The 22162-nt window shown below is 35.9% G+C and overlaps 3 protein-coding genes and 1 pseudogene across 6 annotated transcripts; all 4 read left to right on the forward strand.

The window, feature by feature from the left end:
* The first annotated feature begins 4222 nt into the window (after window positions 1-4222).
* Window positions 4223-12486, forward strand: LOC114762564 ((R,S)-reticuline 7-O-methyltransferase-like). 2 transcript variants are annotated; one of them, XM_028952071.1, is made up of 3 exons: window positions 4223-4230; window positions 10469-11254; window positions 11951-12486. In XM_028952071.1, exons 2-3 carry the CDS (start codon window positions 10487-10489, stop codon window positions 12248-12250), a joined length of 1068 nt encoding a protein of 355 aa, XP_028807904.1. In that variant the 5' UTR covers window positions 4223-4230; window positions 10469-10486; the 3' UTR covers window positions 12251-12486. The 2 variants fall into 2 exon arrangements, with proteins under 2 accessions (XP_028807904.1, XP_028807903.1); XM_028952070.1 differs by lacking the exon at window positions 4223-4230 and having other exon boundaries at window positions 10402-11254.
* LOC114762568 (ELMO domain-containing protein A-like) lies at window positions 4255-7553 on the forward strand. 3 transcript variants are annotated; one of them, XM_028952072.1, is made up of 10 exons: window positions 4255-4357; window positions 4910-5012; window positions 5394-5497; window positions 5785-5853; window positions 6011-6126; window positions 6443-6497; window positions 6611-6731; window positions 6825-6872; window positions 6954-7048; window positions 7278-7553. In XM_028952072.1, the coding sequence occupies exons 3-10, from the start codon at window positions 5402-5404 to the stop codon at window positions 7383-7385; spliced, it is 708 nt and encodes a 235-aa protein (XP_028807905.1). In that variant the 5' UTR covers window positions 4255-4357; window positions 4910-5012; window positions 5394-5401; the 3' UTR covers window positions 7386-7553. The 3 variants fall into 3 exon arrangements, with proteins under 3 accessions (XP_028807905.1, XP_028807906.1, XP_028807907.1); XM_028952073.1 differs by lacking the exon at window positions 4255-4357 and adding an exon at window positions 4450-4490; XM_028952074.1 differs by lacking the exon at window positions 4255-4357 and adding an exon at window positions 4450-4490 and having other exon boundaries at window positions 5427-5497.
* A 4584-nt stretch (window positions 12487-17070) lies between the features above and the next one.
* LOC114762563 ((R,S)-reticuline 7-O-methyltransferase-like) lies at window positions 17071-19366 on the forward strand. Its single transcript, XM_028952069.1, has 2 exons — window positions 17071-17884; window positions 18893-19366. Exons 1-2 carry the CDS (start codon window positions 17114-17116, stop codon window positions 19190-19192), a joined length of 1071 nt encoding a protein of 356 aa, XP_028807902.1. The 5' UTR covers window positions 17071-17113; the 3' UTR covers window positions 19193-19366.
* A 797-nt stretch (window positions 19367-20163) lies between these two features.
* On the forward strand, window positions 20164-21680 carry LOC114762567 (desmethylxanthohumol 6'-O-methyltransferase-like; annotated as a pseudogene).
* Window positions 21681-22162: the final 482 nt, after the last annotated feature.

A 22162-nucleotide genomic window follows, 5' to 3' on the forward strand; every position in this document is an offset into this window, starting at 1 on the left:
CCTTAATATAATACCTAAATATTGAGTTAATTTTGACCATAAATATAAGACATATTTTTATATTTATTAATTTTTCTTAAATTATAGGATACTCTCTCAACCACAATCAAGTAAGAGAAAATAAAGATATTAAGGAAGATGATTATGATATTTTTAAAAAAATTCATATTTTTCAAAATTAAATAACTAATTTTTTTTCAATTTAATCAAATTAGTTAAATAAGTCTTATATTAATAATAGAATAAGCAAAATATTTGTAATTATAATTGGCCCAATATAAAGTCAAGCCTCGGGAACCACAGGTTTGGTGGAATAAAATAATGGACCATATCAAAGGAGCCCACTAAAATACTGGAACGGGCCTACCGAGCTGGAAAGGAAATGATTGGATTCCGGGAACCAAGCCTTTTTGTTTTGTTGGGCCATCCCACGAACCAAAAGTCATAAATTCATAACACTTGAAATAAAATCAATAATAACACCAGGTTATCACTTATAATTATAGAACAGTAAAGTTTCACATTTGGAGCCAGGAAAAGCATCAAGTACTTGATAATTTTAGTTAACATGCGCCATCATTTTAGTTATCCAAACAAAGCACGCACCGCAGGAAGAAAAAAAAGAAAGAAAAGCGTTTATTAATGGCGGTCACGTCAGAACATCGGAAGCTATTTATGAGCAGGAAAACAAAGAGCAAGCCCTCTCTGCATTTATGCATTCCATGCTCCATAACCAAGCTGGGTGAGTACTCACGAAAAAGAAGCACTCTCAACACTTTTCTCTTTTAATTCTTAGCTTCTTCCACGGCACAAAACCACCTTCACTCCTGTGACTTGGTCTAGACATAGATGACCAAACCCTCTTTCATGTGACCTCCTCACTTTGCCTGTGAACGAAGAACCATCACTCCCTTTTCCGCTCCTATAAATACATCGTCTCAGCTTATCTACTGTGCTTAATCAAAGTCTCAACAAAAACACCCACCAGTAGTGTTTCAGTAAACGGATCGTAAGAGAGCTCCAAATATATAATGAAGATCGCTACAGTTTTTCTTCTTCTTCTCTATGTTCCATTACTCATCTCTGCAAGGCACATCCCCAGTTCGGAGTATTCTCGTCGTAAGTATTCCATTTGAATTCATCTCCTGTATATGTAGAATGAGTTAGGTGGGGTTATGTTGATTATGTGCGGCGGTTTTTATTCATTACAGAAGACGAAGAACAAGCAGGGAGAGGATTATTATCAGACACAAAGATGATGAAGAGGTTGAGAGGAGAGACAGTGGAAGAGGTAGCAGGGTCGAGGTTGCCGGATTGTTCTCATGCGTGCGGTTCCTGTTCGCCCTGCAGACTCGTTATGGTCAGCTTCGTTTGTGCCTCCCTTCAAGAGGCTGAGACCTGTCCCATGGCTTACAAGTGCATGTGTCATGACAAGTCCTACCCTGTCCCCTAGAGTTATACAAGTCCATATATATGAACTTTGTCCTTAGTAAGGATATATCTATATATGTCAACGTGTTCTTGTTCAGAAACATATTTTGTATCCACGCAACTTGTGATGCCCCCATTTTGTTTGATACTGAGTTCTTAGTGTTAATCAACTACAGGGAAGAGATACTGAGATACTTGAATGATTCAGTTTTTCTTCCATCCCTGCTTCCTTTCTATGTTTTTTGGGGCAAAAACCATCGTTTAATTTTTTTATTAAACATGACAACATTTAAGGTTAGTTTGCAGTGAATATAAGACTTACTTTGCAGTGTAATTTATACTATAAAATGAGTCTTATATGTAAGACTGGAAGAATGTTCTAGAAGGTAGGGGTGTTCAAGGCCGGCCCGTCCCGGTCGGCCCGTTCCGGTCCCGGTCTTATTGGGACGGGACGGATCCGTCCCGAAATTTTTCGGGACGAGACAAACCGGGACGGGACAAAAAAGGGACCGGGACGGGACGGGACACGGGACGGGGTCGTCCCGTCCCCGTCCCGTCCCGGTTCCTTTTTTAAAAAAAAAAATTAATTTTTTTAATTTTTTATATAATATCATTTTTTTCATATTTTTTAAGATTTGAGACTATTGTATGAAACTATGGATATATTTATTTAGAGTTTTTATATTTGTTAATGATTTGAGATTATTGATGATTAGAATTTTTAGCAAGTTTTTATTGTGTTAAAAGCTTTTGTTTAGAGTTTTTAATAACTATTATATGTAATATTTTGAGCTTTTGTTTAAGAGTGCCCAAACAAATAAAAAAGATGTTTTTATAAGATTTAAGCTCAAAAAAATATAATTAAAAAAATTAGATTTTTTTAAAAAAAATAAAAAAATAAAAAAAATTATTTCGGGACGTCCCGGTCCCGTCCCGGATCCGTCCCGTCCCGACCGGGACCGGGACAACCCCGGGACGGGCCGGGACACGGGACAGAAAATCTGTCCCGTTACTGTTCATCAGGACGGAACCGGGACGGGCCTGTCCCGGTCCCGATCCGTCCCGTGAACACCCCTACTAGAAGGGGAAGGAAAGAATGAAGGCATACATCAAAACATCTAATTTATCACACTGTTATTATATTTGTGTCATTATTACGTTTTACGCTTCCAATTTTTTGATAAAAATATGATACATATCATACATAAGATCATAATAATCAAATAATCCAAAAACGGTAATTTTCTATTATATTTATTAATAAACAAATTTATAACATCTATGGTTTGGAAATTAACATATAAAAATTATATGTGTTCATTATATGATAATGTAAAACAACTTGAAAACGCAGATGGCAGACCAAAAAGGAAAAAGAAAAATTATATTTTATATCCACATTATTGGATATGCCGTACTCAACAAGGAATCTGCACCTGGGCGGCATATTTGGTATGTACCGTGCCTGAGGGACTCAGAGGGATTGAGGGCCCAGAGCTTTAAAAATAAAATAAAAGCAGAGGTGTCTATGTAATCTATCTGCATCTGCCCACACAGGATCCTGCAAAACCCCATTTGCCCGATACAGACAACCAAATTTACTAATATTAACTATTAAGTTGACTTTGCTGATACCTAAATTTTCCTTTCCATCTCCTTTAATGAGAGGGGCCGGGACCCCAAATCTTTTACTATTTATTACCTCTTTCACAGAAAAATCTGACTACCTTTTTCGCCGTCCTCGCAAGTGATCAATTGGCCAGTTTATCCTTTGAAAGTGGATTATCCACTTGGCCATGCGTTAAAGCTATGTGCCATTACATGACTCAGCAAAAATTCATAATCCTAATTAGCATCAAAGGCAACTCATTTATGTTATAATCAATTGGATCAAAAGCCTCTTTCGGATGAGCATTATTTGCATGATGCCCTCTTATCACGCAACATTCAATTGCATAGTTCTTGGAGTCATTATTAATTAGTTTGATAATTGATTGTGTCAAATCATATCGATAAGACTTAGAGAGTCTGAATCGAAGTCCATCTCTTCACTGCGCCATCTATTTGCTCTCCACAGTTCAGCTACAATGACAAACAACTATGGCACACACAAACATATATAAACAAATTACAGGGCTGCACTATGCCTATTACAACTGAGACAATCCTTTCTAAGAATATCAGCTAGCTCAGAAGGCGCTTGAGAAACAACATGAGAGCCATTATGAGCAAAAAGGGCCTTCTTCTCTAAGAAATCTGCAGCGTTGTGCTGGTCTAATGCAATATTACATAACACTTGTAATTATCTTTAATAATTTTCTCTTCCTTATTGCTCTGTCCTCTTTCTGGTTCCACCACTGCCTTCCTGTGGGGTCTTTTTCAGACCTCGATCCAGCACCTACACAATGCCAGAGACATGTCTCGTCGGATACCATATCCAATTCTGACTTCGGGAAGAAGAGGAAGAAGACACCATAGCTAATTAGTTCCATTCATTTCTTTCTTTTTAATTTCCTCCCTTTGCTAGCTCATTATTGTATCTACATGTTCGCTAGGAGGTGGGAGATAACTTTTGTCTTGTATGTAAAGGTGCCGTCTTGAAAAGAAGATAGCAATGTTAGGCAGAGCAGCGACACCCACCCCACCTTCTCCACTTTTCATACCCTTCTTTACAGCAAAATGTGACCTTTAATTACGTTCTTAATTTTTTTAGCCTTTATTTATTCACCCTTCATCACTTCTTGTTCTAGGATGCCCTTCAATGTTATGTTACCAATTTCATCTCTCTCTCTCTCTCTAGTTATGGGTACAGAGAAAATCAGCGTACAAACAAAATAATAGCTCGGAATGATGGGAGGTTGAATTATAGGAGGGAGAGCATGGGTTGGTTGGGTGTGCAATCATATGTCTCCCATTTCTTCAAAAGGTTTTTGTCTTTTTTCCAACTTTTGTTTTTGGTTTATAAAAGAAAATAAGCCATTCTTCTGCTCGATTTTGTTTCCCTCATGAGATTGAGGAAGCGCAAACGATGTTTTCCTTCTTGCTCCTCTCTTCACAAAGTAAATCCCATTTTCTTTTATAGAAACTCTGATAGTTTAGAAGATTAGTGAAGAGGCTGTTTTTCTTCAGAATGTGCCTGTTTTACTGATGTGCAATGCGTTTTGTGCCCATCAACGAAATATTTTTCCTTTTACATCCTTCGAAACAGAAATTTAGTACTCCTTTTTCTGACTATTTTCTCTCCTTACTGTAAAGGAAAGATATTACATTTCTTCTTGCCAATGCAAAAATTGAAAACCCCTCGCCCCCAAAAAAAAAATTGCATTCTCGACAAGGCATTTTTAAGCACAGTGAGAAGGTTTCAACTAATTGCATGAAATTTCTCAATAGATTCGAGCTTTTGGCAGATTCATGGACTGTTCATATTCTGGTTATTTCAATGCACTTTACCATAGATGCTCTGAAAATTTAAATGCAGGTTGATGAGGATGAGCCTTATTGGAGACAAAGAAAGGAAGATGAAGAATTGGAATGGCCGCACAATTCTACTCACCTAATATCTCATTTGGCCCAATGTCTTAGTAAGTAGATTTATCCCTTGATCTATTGCTACTATCTTTCTACATTCCATTTCTCTTATCAATTCATTAAAAGTTGACCCAATCGATATTACATGCCAGTCATCATGAGAGTTTATTAATTGCTGCTTCAGTATATTACCCTTTGATCCATGAAAAATTCAGTTATTCCTACATCCTTAACACAGTTTTCTAGGCCACTTCTTCTATCCTCTGTTTTTTTACATACAGAGCACAGAACAATTTGGTTTCAAAGTGACCCTTACTCTGTCAAAATCTCCTAACAACTGCCGACAAACTCAAAAAACTAAATGTTAACAGTCCCAATCCTTATCATAGATTCTTCTTTTCTTTTATTACTGATCCACATGTTGCTGGAAGTAGCTAACGCTATGGTTGGATCGCGATCATGGATAGGAGGATTCTTTCATCGCTCAAGCACTAAACGTCATCACAAGTTTGTTGACTATCCTTTGACTCCTCTTCAGGTGAAAAAGCAAAGATAAAGTTGTCGGTTTCTATTTTCACATTGTATCTAATTGTAGGATCGGATCATGAAAATATTATGAATGTATACAAAACAGTAATTTTTGTCGTGAATCATGATATTAATTTTCACACGTGTCTGGCAATGGATAATTCATGACACATTACATGATTGGAGCAGCTTATTTTAAAGCTTAGTTAGAAGCTAGATTTACAATTGTGTTCCTAGTATGACTTTTTTTGTCATAACAAAATCATTGAACTGACAATGTTTTAGTTTTGTTGCTAGGAACAAAGGCTTCAAAAGCTTCAAGAACGGCTGCAAGTGCCTTTTGATGAGACTCGCCTTGATCATCAAGTACTTGCATTTTACGCAATGCCAACTTTCTTTTTATAAAATCCTTGGCAGACACGATTACACTTCAACTTATAAAATGTCTAATGATTTCTTTCATTTTATTAAACTGTAAGTTGAAACTTTTGAGCTATGATTAACCATCATTAACTTTCAACAGGAAGCTCTGAGAGCATTGTGGCAGTGCGCCTTTCCTGATGTTGCTCTGAAGGGATTGATATCTGACCAATGGAAAGATATGGGATGGCAAGGTCCTAATCCATCAACTGACTTTAGGTATTCCTTATGAATACTGAAATGGAGTAAACCAGTTTTTACCCTGAGAAAATGGTTTATCCATTAATGTTAATAAGATTATATCATCTGAATAAAGTGGCTGGGATCCTTTTTATATGTACAAATGAGCACATAACGATATGACCAAGTGTTAGAAGCATTGATATTTAGTCTGATTTCATATCTTTTCTGGGCTCCAAATGCATTAATATTGAGATCTTGATAATGTCCGATTACAATGATTTGAAAGCACATGTTCATTACCTCAATATTTTGTTATTCAAAGGTATTCTGTCTCATAACTTGCATACCTCAGGGGATGTGGCTTTATTTCACTTGAAAACCTGCTGTTTTTTGCAAGGACATACCCGGTATGCATTCCTAGATCTTCTGCTTTGTGCTTTTCTTATTGCATCTTAGTTTTTTGATATCTACTGCTGTCAAGAAGAAGAGTCTGTACTAATTTTGTGACTTCAAAACGAAGGCATCTTTTCATAGGTTGTTGTTCAAGCAGGATGGACATAGAGCAACATGGGAGTACCCCTTTGCTGTTGCTGGAATTAATGTATCATTTATGCTGATACAGATGCTGGATTTATGCTCTGGTTTGTGACAAATTTTGACACATGAAATTTTCCATTATTAGCAACTTAGATCTTGACAGTTATTAGGAGTTAATCTACCTTTTTTCCTTGCAGTGAAACCTCGTTGTCTTCCAGGAATTAATTTTGTCAAATTATTAGAAGGTAATGGTGATGCTTGTCACAGTTATTGTGGAATGCCTCTTTATATTGGACCAACCATTATATCAATACTTGGTATTGCAGAAGATGAAGAAGCATTCGATGTTCTATACTGTATAGCTTTTGAGATGATGGATGCTCAATGGCTGGCTATGCATGCCTCCTACATGAACTTCAATGTAATACTAACATCTCTTTCTCTGTTTCCCGCATATCTGTTGCGAAAAAACAACTGAAAAAACATATTGAAGCAAACCTTTGAAATTGTGAAAAAGAAAACTTTAATACTAAGTCCACTTTGAAATTAAGTCTATTTAATGAGTGATGTGAAGCAGAAAGAGACTCTGGTATGTGGGACTTTTCAATTTTTTGATTTGGAATTCAAGGCATTTTACTCAATGGGTTCAGGATGTTTTACAAGCGACAAGGATGCAATTGGAGAAAGAGTTATGCTTGGAAGACCTGCACAGAATGAATGATCTTCCCTCTTACAATCTCTTGTACCATTGGCAATAGCTCTACTCTTCCCCCTCTGTTCCTGCCTTGAGGCAACATGTTCAAGACTTGGAAATGGGAGAATATTGTAAGTATTGTAGACAGCCAGATAATAATATGTACACTGAACTGAACTGCGGGGAAAACGAATTGTATCTGTCATTATCTGTTTGAAGTTCCTTTCATGCACAGCTTATATTTGGTAAATGAGCTAATGATGATGGGGCTAATCTGTCAAATTGAGATACGCGTTGCATAGGGGAGGGGTTTCTATTATCTTTTGGAAATTAATATGGATCCGTTATGTTGTACAGAAAATATGAAAGTCAACTGTACTATTCACATTATAGTTAAATTTTGGGTGTAAAAATGGAGGCTGATCCAACATTGTTGTGAAGCATTTTTTTTAGTAACATTGAGTGTTCTAAAATAATTCTTGGTGCATCTGACACCTAAAAATATTTTCCAGTCATACCCAATATCTAACAAGCTGCATTTTAAACTATTTTGCATTTTAAACTATTTTTTAGTACCACCCAGTATCCTAAATTAATTTTTAATGCATCCAGTATCCATTATTATTTTTATAGTAATGACACACAATGTCTTAAAATTAGTTTAAAATACCGCGTGCCACTGAAAAATACTGCAAATCCAATTTACTAGATGTTAGGTGTTACTGAAAAAATATATTTTAAAATATTAAATACACTAAAAATATCTAATATCAAGGGAATATATATTTGTTAACATTAGTCGAAGTCACGTCAATTACGCAAAGAGCTCTACTTTTCTATATCTTTCACCTTTACCCATTGTTTTAAACTGGTTTGACATACAGAGTTACTAGACACAAATGGATGGGAATTAAGAAACCCACGACAACTGTATTGATCTAATTATTTCCCTGCCTTTAGTTGTTGACAATTCAATAGTCGTAATCTCATAATTTCTTCATTCTTCGGTCACTTGCTTGTGAAATCTTGCATGAACCACAGACTATTACTAGTTTTTTCCTTTTATTTTGTTTTTATTTATCAATATAACTATATGGTCCCCACTAATATATTTTAACACAAGGTATAATAATACAGCTACGAGACAAACATTTCATAATCTCGCTGGCTCAAATCCCTGAGTTTGCTTAAAGTCTTTAAATAAAAAGCTTGAATAAAGTATTCTTTCAATCTCATTCTTAGTTATCTTTATATTAAACATGGTAAATAAATGATTAACAACTAAAAATATATTACTCCTCCGGTCCTTATTATAAGACCCAATTTGACTTTTTATTTGGTCCTAATTATAAGACCCAATCCATTTTGTCTCTTATATTTATGCATTTTTTTCCAAGATAATCCTTCTAATAATGATAGTTTTAGCTAATATACTTAATTAGCAAGGATATTTTAGGAATAACAACACTTATTTATTATAAATAACCAACTTAACTTGCTTCCTTAATCTCCTCAAATAAGTCAATTGGGTCTTATAATTAGGACCGGAGGAGTACTATATATCATATGGTATGATATGCATCATGAATCTGGGCATTACGTGCTCGCCTCACCCTAAAAATGTCATAAGACAAGTCAAATTTTGATACGTTGTAATTGGCAATTACTCCCCCATTTTCAATGCTATGTTCCATGGATGACTAGGCCTTCATGGATCAGATAGTCAATGTTGTATTATCGATTTTATAATAATTATGTATATTAACAAAAAAAATTTCTTACTCAATGCATCAATGAAGCGAGAAGGGGATTTCTTCTCTTCGCTTCCCATCTTCTTCCATTATCTTTTTTTTTAATTATAAGATTAACACATTTTAACGGTTTAGATTTTAATATTTTCAAGCTAAGTTAAGGTTAGATTTTACTAACTCATCTTATCCTCATCCATCACTTTTAGATAATAAGTGGGGAATCACCATAGATTTAAATTATTGTTAATTATGTTAGGTATATTTGGTGTATTAAGTTACATAAACTATATTTATCAACAGCCGAGCTAGCTTAAAGGATAGGTGCTTTTCTTTTTCCTTGTGTCTTTTTCGGTGAATGACTTTGACATTATCATTTTTATATCGCACTGTGACATCGTTAATTTGTAAGGGATTAAAATATTAAACCATTTTATAATCTTAAACATTTATGCCAAATTTAAAAAATTATAGTAAATTAATGACACGTGTTTGATGTTTTATTCAAGCAAATACGAAATGGGGAAAAAACCTAACATGCTTGAGTGGTACTTAAGCGTGGGCTATTAACACACACTGTACGAATATTCTCAAGAGAACCAAACCCCACTTGTGGGTGGGGCCTAGCCACGCACTAGCCAATGTGTGGTTATGTAAAGTTAAGATAAACATGTACTAACGGGGTGTTTGGGAATGTCCAAAAGTGTTTCTAACTTCTAATAAGTATTTTTTCGTAAAACGAGGTAAACTCCTCTACATATTTACTTCATAAACCGTAAAAGCACTTTTAAAACTATAGTTTGGTTTCTATCCAAACATTCTTTAAAAAAAGGCTTAAGTAAGTATTCTTCTGGTCTTAAATATAAGATTTTTTTATAATATAAATTAGACTACAAAAGAGATATATCTAGGACCGGAAAAGTAATTAAAATTAGAGTTAAGATGCGCATGAATGTTTTGAAATGGATGAAAAATGTCAAAATCGTTAAATCTAGCGGTTGACCGTTAAGTTTATCTAGAAACACCACACTGACCTACGTTAACGAAAATAATTGTACTATTCATGAAAACTTTATAATGTTAGATATGCGTAGAAAAGATGTTTAAAGGGTAGATTTGCAGTTTAACGTTTGAAATTAATACTACGACAAAGGAACATCATAAATAAGGCGCCACTGGGCTCACATCCCAATGGTGTTAATTTGGGGTGGTGCAAAGCAATCCCTGGCACTATTATATATATATTAGATGACGAGAGAAGATATCTTTGAAATTAACTAAACTTGTTTGAATGTCACTCGGGAGTTTAATTTCTCAGTAGGTGTAAGCTTTATAAGGAGGCGGCTGCCTCTCTGATTCATACCAGCACTATCAATCACAGAGAGAGAGAGAGAGAGAGAGAGAGAGAGAGAGAGAGATGGGAGAATATGCTAATGGAGAGGAGGCCCTGGCATTACAAGGTCAAGCTCTTGTTTGGAGCTGCATGTTCAGTTTTGTAGATTCCATGGCCCTCAAATGCGCCGTGGAACTCCGCATTCCCGACATTATACACCGTCACGGCGGACCTATCTCCCTGTCCCAGATCACCGCCTCTCTCGCCGACGCTCCTTCTCCCGACCCTACCTCCCTCGCCCGAGTCATGAGGCTCCTCGTCCGCCGCAACATCTTCACTGCCCACCACCCCTCCGACAGCGGAGACACCCTCTATGGCCTCACCCACTCTTCTCGGTGGCTCCTGAGTGACTCTGACTTGAACCTCGCTCCCGCGCTTCTCATGCAGAACCATCCCGCCCTTGTGGCTCCCTGGCACTACCTGAGTCATTGCGTCAGAGAAGGTGGCCCGGCGTTCAAGAAGGCCCATGGCCGGGAGATCTGGGAGTTAGCATCGGAGAGCCCAGAGTTCAACAAGCTGTTCAATGATGGGATGGCGTGTACGGCGAGGATGGCGATGAGGGCGGTCGTATCGGCGTACAAGGAAGGGTTCGAGAGCATCGGATCTTTGGTGGATGTGGGAGGGAACATCGGAGGGACGGCGTCGGAGATAGTGAAAGCGTATCCGCACATAAAGTGCATCAACTTCGATCTGCCTCATGTGATCGCCACCGCACCTGAACACGACGGAGTCACCCATGTCGGAGGAGACATGTTCCACTCCATCCCTCCTGCCGATGCTGTCTTCATGAAGGTAATTAGAGCCAACAATTTGATACATATCTGAATTACATATTAATTTTAATCTTAAAAAAAATTATGAATCTGTGCCCGCATATCCATCCACAGGCTAGGTTATTTATTTCTGATATATTAGGTCATTATAAAATGTTAATTTCTCATAAACTGTATGAGTCAACTAATGAAAACCACACACGCACAAGAAATCGATCATACATCTGAATTCTTCACTGAGGATTATATATTAGTCTCTGATATCGATATATCAATGATGCTAAAGCCTACATCAATATTTTAACGAAATCCATTTGTTTATTGTTAGCCTTTGTGCACGCTGTGATGCAACACATCAACCTGTTCTTCTTGTCTGTTTCTTTTTCGGTCGGCATTCTGAGTCCTTAGTGATGTAGCAGTCAACAGATAACATGTAAAATTAGGGGAAAGATGTTGACGAAAAATATAATTTATTCATTTTAAAATTTCATTGGCGTTAAAGAAGCAAACTAACATATCACACGGGAGAGAGAAATCAGGGATATGATAGAGTCAATAGAATTAGGTAGTGAAAGAGGAATCTGGTTCACTGAATAAAATTGGCGGGAGAATTATGCCCCCTTGGAAGTTAGGATAGGAAGCATGTCACTATCATCCCCATAAGTTAACACAGATCATACGTTCCAAACTGATTGGATTTACGAATATAATGCAGTGGATACTGCACGATTGGAGCGACGAAGATTGCATAAAGATACTGAAGAACTGCAAGAAGGCAATAGAAGAAGTGAGAGGGAAGGTGATAATTGCAGAGTTTGTTCTGAAACCAGAAGGAAGGGACTTGTTCGACGAGACAGGGCTGGTCATCGATTTGTTGATGATTGCTCATTCTTCAGGTGGAAAAGAGAGGACCGAATTGGAGTGGAAGGATCTACTGCACCGAGCTGGCTTCCCTCGTTATCGAATCATCCAAACACCCTCTTTCTTATCCATCATTGAGGCTTCCCCGTTCTGAGATCCATTTACCAGGCCATTCCAAGTTTCACTCTTGTTTGTCCTATATTATACCATCACTATTATGCATCATTTCCCCCTTGTTGCTTCCTGTGTGAAACTTTAGTATTTAATGTTTATGTATAACGACCAATTACGTTTATAAAACTTTGAGACTGAGCATATATGGGCGTGCAATATGGACCATAAATGTAACATTAGTGTGGCTGATCAAACAGATATTTTCTAGCTACAAAAGAGAGATCAATCTTGGGTTGTGTTTCATGCACTGGGCCTATAGATATAGTGGGCCCAGCCCAGCTAACTATAGATATCAAGAGAAGGTGCCTAGACTGCCTGCAAAATGTCACCGATCCTTCTCGAGGTGGTTATTGTCAGGTCCACCCCATTTACCTATAATTCTCTCTAGGTGAGACTGAGACTCGAAAGAAGCACTTCAACTTTCCTGATAATTTTCATATTACCTTTTTTCCCCCGACAGCCAGGAGATAATTTTATCAAGTTATAGCAGCCATAAAACATTATTGGATTTTCAATTTTCAGTCCTTTTTAAGTACTTATAAAATGGTATTAATAGTGGGTTCTGCACTTGTGATGAAGATGAAACAGCATCATTTGATGTTCTACTATATTACTGGCTAGCCATTGATTCTTCCTACGTGAATTTTTATGTAATCTCTCTTAATTTCTCTGTATTTTCTGCACATTCACCACAAAAAAACAAAAGGGGAAAAAAATTAAAGATGTTAAGAATTAAAGCAACGTTCTGAAATTATGACAGCTTTGATGGTAAGTAATCAACTTTTTAACTAAAGAGATGGCAAAAAGATTATTTTTATTTGGCGCAAAGTACTTGCTGGATTTCTGGGAGGGTTAAAGAAAGATTCCTACATATAGAGGATTAATCTTCTTTAAATTATATTCCTAATATTGTTTATAAATAGTAATATAACTTTTTTATGAAAAAATCATTTAATTGTGTACTACTTTTATTTTAATTTTTTTTATTTCACCTATATGTCGCAGGCATAGAGCCGCGTATAGCTTTGACTTTTGGTTCATTATACTGAAGTTGATCTGTCACGTTAATACAATTTTCAGCAAAAACTCATATTTAACATTTTTACATGTCTATTTATATTATTTATTTTTTGTTGACTGGTCAAATATACCAAACAATCTTTCATTGCAAAAGCCCGTATATGTAATTAAAACTCTACGAAATTAGACATTTATAACACGCGCCTAATTTATATATGTCATCGGATACGCATTAATTATGTCATTTTATTATTAGATTTACAATTTCCGACCTTAGCAATTCCCTAAATTCAACTAGTTTGACAACTGTGATCATCAGCTCAAGAATGTCACCATGCCACTTGATTGATAAAAAGACGAGTGCAAAAGTCACTTCATTACCGAACCCTTCCATTATTAGCTTCTGGAATCGGCATGATGACATCAATTATTACAGATTCCCCGAATTATGTACTGCTCTTGCATTCTACCAATTGTTATCTTAATTTGCCTTTCACTGTGGACATAAAGTCAATATCAAGCATCCATCACTTTCTTCATTTTACATTGTACGGTCACCCGGAAATTAAAACCAGAGACGAGTGGACTATGGGCAGCATCACGAACCAATCACCTGTGAGTTCATATTGAAGAAAACAACACAATGGGGGGAAAATCAAAATGAAAAGGAGTAAGTTCACAATTAAAGGTATTCTTCTTTTTAGATTATACTACCTCCGCTCCTAATTATAAAATTCAGTTGACTAACTTGAGAAGATTAAAAAAAGAAGTTAAGTCAGTTCTTTGTAATAAATAGGTATTGACTTTTCTAAAATATCCTTACTAATAAACTATATTGGCTAGGACTACAATTATCCTTAAGAAAAGAATGACTATCTTGAAAAAAAATACATAAATATAAGAGACAAAGTGGATTGGGGTCTTATATTTAGGACCAAAATAAAAGTCAAATAGGGTTTTATATTAAGGATCAGAGGTAATATAAAAAAGGTAGTTACTACCAAAAACAGAAGAAAGTCCCCCTGAATTTGATCCTTGATATATATATATATATATATGAAATCTCATGCATAATATTTCAAAAAACACTATTCTTTTAATCTTACCTGTTTGTTTAATTTAACCCTGTTATTAGATGATTATTAGTTATCAAAAATAGATGACACGATATAATGCAAGATTTGCGTGAGCATTACGTGCTATATATAACTGCCAAAGGATTTTCCATGATATACGTGCCTATGTATGTGTGTGTAAAGTAATGTCACCTATTTTTATCAACACCTAGTGATTTAAAAACCACACCGGTTCGGCAGGTGACCGGAGAGTTATCCAGCTCATTTTTTATGGTTTGACCGCTTGACCAGTTAGGCTGTTTTGGACCTCTTCAAGCCAGCCATTTAGCCGAGAGCTAAAGTTAAACCAGAACTCGGTGCTGTTTTTCAAACACCATCTGGCTCAAATTTGTGAAGGAAGAATGCTACGTCATGAGAAGATAAGAAGGTAAAGAAGAAGATAAAGAGAGCTAAGAGAAGAGAAAAATGTAAGAAAGTATATAGAATTTAGTTTATGACAAATAACTAACTTAAATTTACTCAGTCTTAGGGTCTGTTTGGCAAATGGCCAAAATCATGGTTTTGGGACCCAAACTATGGTTTAGGTCAAAAATTTGCCAAACAGGAGGGAAAATCATCAAACCACCGTTTTGGGCTCAAAACCATAATTTCAGAAAAAATAAATTTATTCTGTTTGTGGTTCAAATTGGAGAGTATGATTGTGCCTGTCAGAATAGATCCCTACGATAATAGGACTTTAACACCCCTCAATTATTTTTCTATAAACATATTTAATCTCATATTTTATAAATATATACACATATTAATTATTTATTAATTATATTATCTTATATATTATTAATTATGTTGATAAAAAAAATATATTATTAACAATTTTATTCCTTTAAATTAAAATATATTATAAAATCTATTTTTTATGTAATTATCATATTAATTTATATCATTTTTAGTAATTTACACATATTATTATTATCAAAAACCATAATCAAGTTATCACGGGTTTTTTTTCTGTATTTTTCAAATTTTAGAATCTTTTTTACGATTTCCTCTGGTTTTTAGGTGTCACGAAACGAAGAAATAAACACCCTGAAAAGATGCAAGCCATGGCCCCGTATACACAAAAAAGTCAAAAAGCATTAAAGCATCTGGGAAGTCGAAAAGAAATGAAGAATAAAGCAGACGAAAATAAAACACCTTTTTTCATTTTACCCATTTTTATTTTTCAATGGACCAATAGATCACACCGTAAATTTATAAATTAATTTATTCAAATATTTACACTTTTTGCAAATGAAAATAAAGGATATCAACTTATTATTATAACAAAATGAAGAAAAAAGTAATAAAAGTTTATAATTCTTTGGCATATCGTCAGTTTTATTTACAATTTTTTATTGAGATATTATTATATTATTAATAATAATACTTATTACAAATTATTTTCTACATATTAGTTATATATATAATATTATCTTTATTTAATTATCATGTTATCAGCCTAATCGAACGGTCCAACTAATCTGACTATTTGAATTATGACCTGTTTGTTTTTTCGCTTTTTAAAATATTGTTGAGGTGGGAGGATAATTCATGTTTGCAATTGACTTTGACTTTAACGGTTTTTTATTTGCAAACTGAACTTTCAAGCAATTAAGATATTAATTCATTTTAAAATAAAACACATTTGTGTGAAATTTTTTTTAAAAAATACCAAATTTCTTATGTTGGATTGTAAGCAAATAATCAATTGGAATGAATAGCATGCGATTATATATAAAGTTAATATAACACCACTGAGCGGATAGATCTAATTTTAAAAGTGGCTTAAGGCGAACCATTCAAATTGGCATGCGTGCCAACTGATTTCGATGTCACATGTGAGCATCACGTCACTTTTTTTCCTCTGATTATTTTGTTGGTGAGGGAGACTTGGTATTCTGATTAATTCACTTCAGGCTTTAAAATATCCACGTCAAACTTAAAAATTTTTTTAAAAAAAAGTTTAAAGCTTCAAATATTGAAAGCATTTAACTTACAAAAATAAGGAAGATTGCCCACAAAAATTAAAATTAATACGAAGTTCTATGGTATTTTTTTCAAATAAATTCTTATAAAATGTTTATAAAATACAAAAAATAATTAAAAGCCACGATCTTAAAAACTTACTAATGTTTTTTAATCCAAAATTTTATATATTTAATACTCCTCCGGTCCTTAATATAAGACCTATTTAACTAATTTGATTAGATTAAGGAAGTTAGGTAAGTTAGTTAATTATAAGAAATGTGACACATTTTTCCTAAAATACCATAATCATTTTTCTTAATACCCCCTCTTCATCTTCTACTTGATTATAGTTGATGGAGTATCCATAGGGGTAATTTAGAGAAAATTGATAAATATGATAAATGGGTCTTATATTTAGGACCAAAACCAACTCAACAATTAAGTCCTATATTAAGGACCGGAGGAGTATAAGTTATTTTCATATTCAAGCTGTAATATGTAATTTTCCAATAAGTTTTTCTTGGACGAGAAAATCTTTTCAACAGTTAAAATCAATTCTGTGGAAATTTCAGATCATATTTTCCAGAAGTCTACGTCTACTCAGACACAATATTGTTGTAGTTATCCGCTACGAGAGAGTTTTCTGGACGGAAGCTTTCTCCAGCTCTATATATATTATACGATGGTGGCTGCATCTCTTGTTCTAATCGATCCACGGATAGAGAGAGAGAAAGATAGAGATGGGAGAGAGTGCAACGGGAGAGGCAGAGGCTTTGTTATTACAGGGTCAAGCTGATATATGGAAGTACATGTTCAGCTTCGCAGATTCCATGGCCCTCAAATCCGCCGTGGAGCTCCGCATTCCCGACATTATACACCGCCACGGCGGTCCAATCACCTTGTCTCAGATCACCGCCTGCTTCTCCGACGCTCCCTCTCCCGACACCGCATACCTCGCCCGCCTCATGAGGCTCCTCGTCCGCCGCAACATCTTCACAGCCCACCACCCCTCCGACGGAGGAGACACCCTCTACGGCCTCACCCACTCTTCTCGGTGGCTGCTAAGCGACTCCGACCTTAACCTGGCACCCATGCTTCTCATGGAGAATCACCCCGACCTTATGGCTCCCTGGCACTGCTTCAGCGACTGCGTGAGAGATGGAGGCGTGGCGTTCAAGAAGGCTCACGGCCAAGAGATTTGGGAGATGGCGGCAGAGAACCCAGAATTCAACAAGCTTTTCAATGCTGGGATGGCGTGTACGGGTAGGACGGCGATGATGGCGATCGTATCGGCGTATAAGGAAGGGTTCGAGAGCATTGGATCGCTGGTTGATGTGGGAGGTGGCACCGGAGGAACAGTGTCGGAAATTGTGAAAACGTATCCCCACATCAAAGGTATTAACTTTGATCTGCCTCATGTGGTGGCCACCGCACCTGAATACGACGGCGTCACCCACGTCGGAGGAGACATGTTCCACTCCATCCCACCTGCGGATGCCGTTTTCATGAAGGTACGTAACAGTTGGCTTTTTTCTTTTTTCTTTTTTTAATTTTTTAAAAAATGATCTTCGAAAGAATTTGTGTCTAAATCAAATAGAAGATGCATCAATTTTAGAGTATTTTTTCTTTGAAAAGTTATTAAAAAATTGAGAAGTACATCATTTTTTATAATATATCAAAATTTCACTTATTTTAAGTAGAATTTAATTATAAAAAAAGGGGGGGGAATATTAGAGAAGTAAGAAAAATTGAGCAACAGCAAACACACAGCTGACACTCCAAATTCTCATTGTACTCTTTCTTTTTTTCTTTTTTTGATTGGGCACATGAATTGTCATTCATATACAACATAAATAAATGCAAGGAATTAAGCTTCCTGGAAAAAGCTTTAATAAAACCGCGCACACAAAGTGCATATCTAGAACTCTGTCGAAATAAAGTGCGCGCATGTCTGGATTGAAAACACGCACACACAGAGGTGGGGGGGGGGGGAACAACAATGATTAGAAACTTTAAACAGAGAGTAGAATATACACTCATTAATAAAATTTTTTACTAAAAGTAAATTCTAGTCATCTTAGTGTATTAAAAAAAATTTATAAATGATTATATTTTGCTTGTTTCATTTGCACTTTTTTCTTTTTAAATTCTCAAATAATCAAATCATAATTAAAGATAGATACGCATTTTCATTCCAAACACAATATACTTTTGAGCTAGCTCCAAGCACCGTTTAAATGTCATGTACAGGAGGCACAAAATGCTGGGCTTACCCCTTGCGCATGTATATAAATATATATATATATGGATTAAAAGAAATTAAAATCATTACGTCCACGCGGAGATGATATAGAAGCCAGTTCATCCCCCCGCTTTGACTTAAAATTTCCACCCAATCTCTGTCATTTATGTCCAAAACATCGATGTAATATAGCTTTCTTTGCAAAACCATGATTGGCCAACAATAATATGAACTTTTATTATACTGTGGTTGATGAATAATTGAAATGCAAGTGCAGTGGCTGCTGCATGACTGGAGCGACGAAGACTGTATAAAGATACTGAAGAACTGCAAGAAAGCGGTGGCAGAGGATAAAGGGAAGGTGATAATAGCAGAGTTTGTGCTGAAGCCAGAGGGCAATGGGCTGTTCGATGACATCGGATTGCTCTTCGACTTGCTGATGATTGCTCATTCCTCCGGTGGAAGAGAGAGGACTGAGTCGGAGTGGAAGAATCTGCTAAATCAAGCTGGCTTCCCTCGCTATCAAATCATCAACACACCCTCTTTCTTATCTATCATCGAGGCTTATCCTATCTGATAATGCTCCCCATCCTCCAACCTACCTCTGTTTCAACCACGCATTTAATGCTTCTCTCTTTACTTGTTCTTCAAAAAACAAAGTTATGGCCAGTGATGATGAAGTATTCAGTACAAGTTTGACTATTCCATAATCAGTTTGTCATAATACACTTACGTGATCATTACGTACTAAGGGCCCCTTTTGATTCCTTGTCGTTGCTTCTTTCCTCTCTTGGCGTTGTGGGTTTATACATTTCAATAGTTCCTATTTAAAAATTTTAAATATAAACAATCAATTTTTGAAAAATAGACTGTTAAGAGATATTTTTTATTTTACATCCTGTAAACATTAAATTATTAAATTATTAAAAATATAAAAATGAAATTATAGTACTCTACCCAGAATGAGTGTGCTACCTTTTAATATGTATCGAGGAAATGGACAAAAACGTAATGCCACTCCTCCAGTCATCATATATATTCTGTCTTTCAATTATCGACGAATAAAATTAGTTTTTATTCCTCAATCATGCAATAGTTTCCACTGTTTCAACCACTCCCATGTATATAAATAGAAATAAAAAATAAAAGAGTTAAATAAAAATGTAATAATGACGGAGGTCTGAATTTAAATTTTTAAATTAAAAATTATTTTTTAAAAAAACTTACAGTTAAGATATTACATTTATTTTGGATTATATATATATTAAAGAAAAATATTTTTAAAAAATAAAAATATTAAATATTAAATTCTGGCCATTCATAGTAAAGTTGAATGGTTGAAATTTGATGAATATCATGATACTCATTATTGTGATGAACACTAAAAATGGTTCCCCGTTTATGTCTCTTGTTAATTTATGTATCAATCTTTTATAAAGACAATAGACATGTTAAATAAACTGATGCGCGATCTCCACCAATATCAAAACAGACATAAAAAACGATATCCTTGAAAAAAAGAAGAATATATAGGTAAGCAGGGCTTTTAAATTTTATCTGCCAAATCCCCGAGATCCGCAAGGTATTTGTCATGATATTTGTTACATTCCTATAAAGATACCATCTTTGTTTATATGAAGATGTCATTCCCACTTTCACGTACAGTTGCACACATATATTGCTTCAATGGAACACACACAGATGCTGTCTCAGGAATCCCTAAAGAGCCAAGCAGTTATCTGGGACGGCCTCTTCGGCTTTGTAGACTCCATGGCTCTCAAATCTGCCGTGGAGCTCCGCATAGCCGACATCATACACTCTCATGGCCGCCCAATCACCCTGTCCCAGCTGGCAGGAATCTCCTACCTCCCCAGATATCCCTTACCTCTTCCGCATCATGAGATCACTGGTCCGCAAGAAGATCTTTACCATCCTCCGTCCATCCGACGGCAGTGAGACTTTCTACGGATTGACAGAGGCGTCAAAGTGGCTCCTCCATGGTTCTCAGTTCAGCTTGGCCCCGATGGTCATAATGGAAAACCATCCATGGCAGCTTGCTCCGTGGCATTATTTGAGCGCGTGCGCCAGAGAAGGTGGGATCGCCTTCGAGAAGGCTCACGGTTGCGAGATGTGGGACTTCGCCTCCAAAAACGCAGCGTTTAACAAGATATTCAACGATGCATTGGCATGCACCAGTAAGTTCATCACGGAAGCGTTGCTACGCGAGTACAGAGATGGGTTCAGCAACATAGAAACATTGGTGGACGTCGGTGGTGGGACCGGTGGCGCCATGGCGGAGATCGTGAAGTCATACCCACACATCAAAGGAATCAACTTCGATCTGCCACATGTCATCGCCGCAGCCGATGATCACCCCGGAGTCACCCATGTCGGCGGTGACATGTTTCAGTCCATTCCTGCAGCTGATGCCATTCTCCTTAAGGTGATTTAATTGATATATCCCAAATTCTGATTGATTCATATCATCACAAGAGGGCATTTTGTACCGTGTCTAAGAAATTGTTGCATGTTATCTGGTAAAGTAGTGGGTTCTGCATGATTGGAGCGATGAGCACTGCAAGAAGATTCTTCAGAACTGCAAAAAGGCGGTGACGGAGAAGAAGGGGAAGATCGTAATAGTGGAGATAGTGTTGGAGGAAGAAGATGACTGTGGCGTGTTTGGCAACACAAAGATGACATATGACCTGCTCATGATGGCGCACACAACGGGGGGAAAGGAGAGAAGTGAAGCTGAATGGTGCAATTTATTGAACGAAGCCGGTTGTGGTCGTTATAAAATCATCAAAATCCCCACCATACCTTCCATTATTGAGGTTTCCCCTTTTTGAATGCATAGCATGTTATGGGCAGAATTGGAAAGTATAATGTGCAATTTCCAATATTTGCTTACTAGCTCGTTGAATGGGTTTATTATTTTGCAAAATGTGTGGGGGACTAATAAATATATAGCGATAAGTTGAGTGGTGGTGGTTGATTATTATTGTCTGCTTTTTAATTAACGCTCCATGTTATTATGACCTAATAAAACTTCAATCTCTGTCTAATGTGTGGTTCTTTTGATTGAAATTTGAACCTGCTTATGCGAATTTTATTTTTACTACAAAGAACAGCGCATCCGTCATAGTTTCACATAAAACAAAAAACAAATTAGATGTATTGCAAAGAAGAAGCAAACACATTTGATCGTTTAGTGATCATACGCAGTCACCCTTTACCCTTATTCACTTTCATAATAGTCCCTATTACTGACGTCAATCTACTTGTTGGCATTGACACGGGGCTATTTATATGTTAATCATCGATGTCTAGCTTATTTCAAATTAAATACTACATTATTAGTTCTTTCTGTTCTTAATATAAGAACTAGTTGACTAATTTAAATAGATTAAAGAAACTAATTAAATTAATTATTTGTAATAAATAAGTGTTGTCTTTCTTAAAAAAATCTTTGCTAATAAAATGTATTAGACTAACTTGAAAAAAATAAATAAAAATGAGAAAGAAAGTATATTAGAGTCTTATATTT

The sequence above is a fragment of the Neltuma alba genome, unplaced genomic scaffold (genome assembly GCF_004799145.2).
Source record: "Neltuma alba isolate B1F8T4 unplaced genomic scaffold, ASM479914v2 tig00011219_pilon, whole genome shotgun sequence".
Classification (NCBI taxonomy): Eukaryota; Viridiplantae; Streptophyta; class Magnoliopsida; order Fabales; family Fabaceae; genus Neltuma; species Neltuma alba.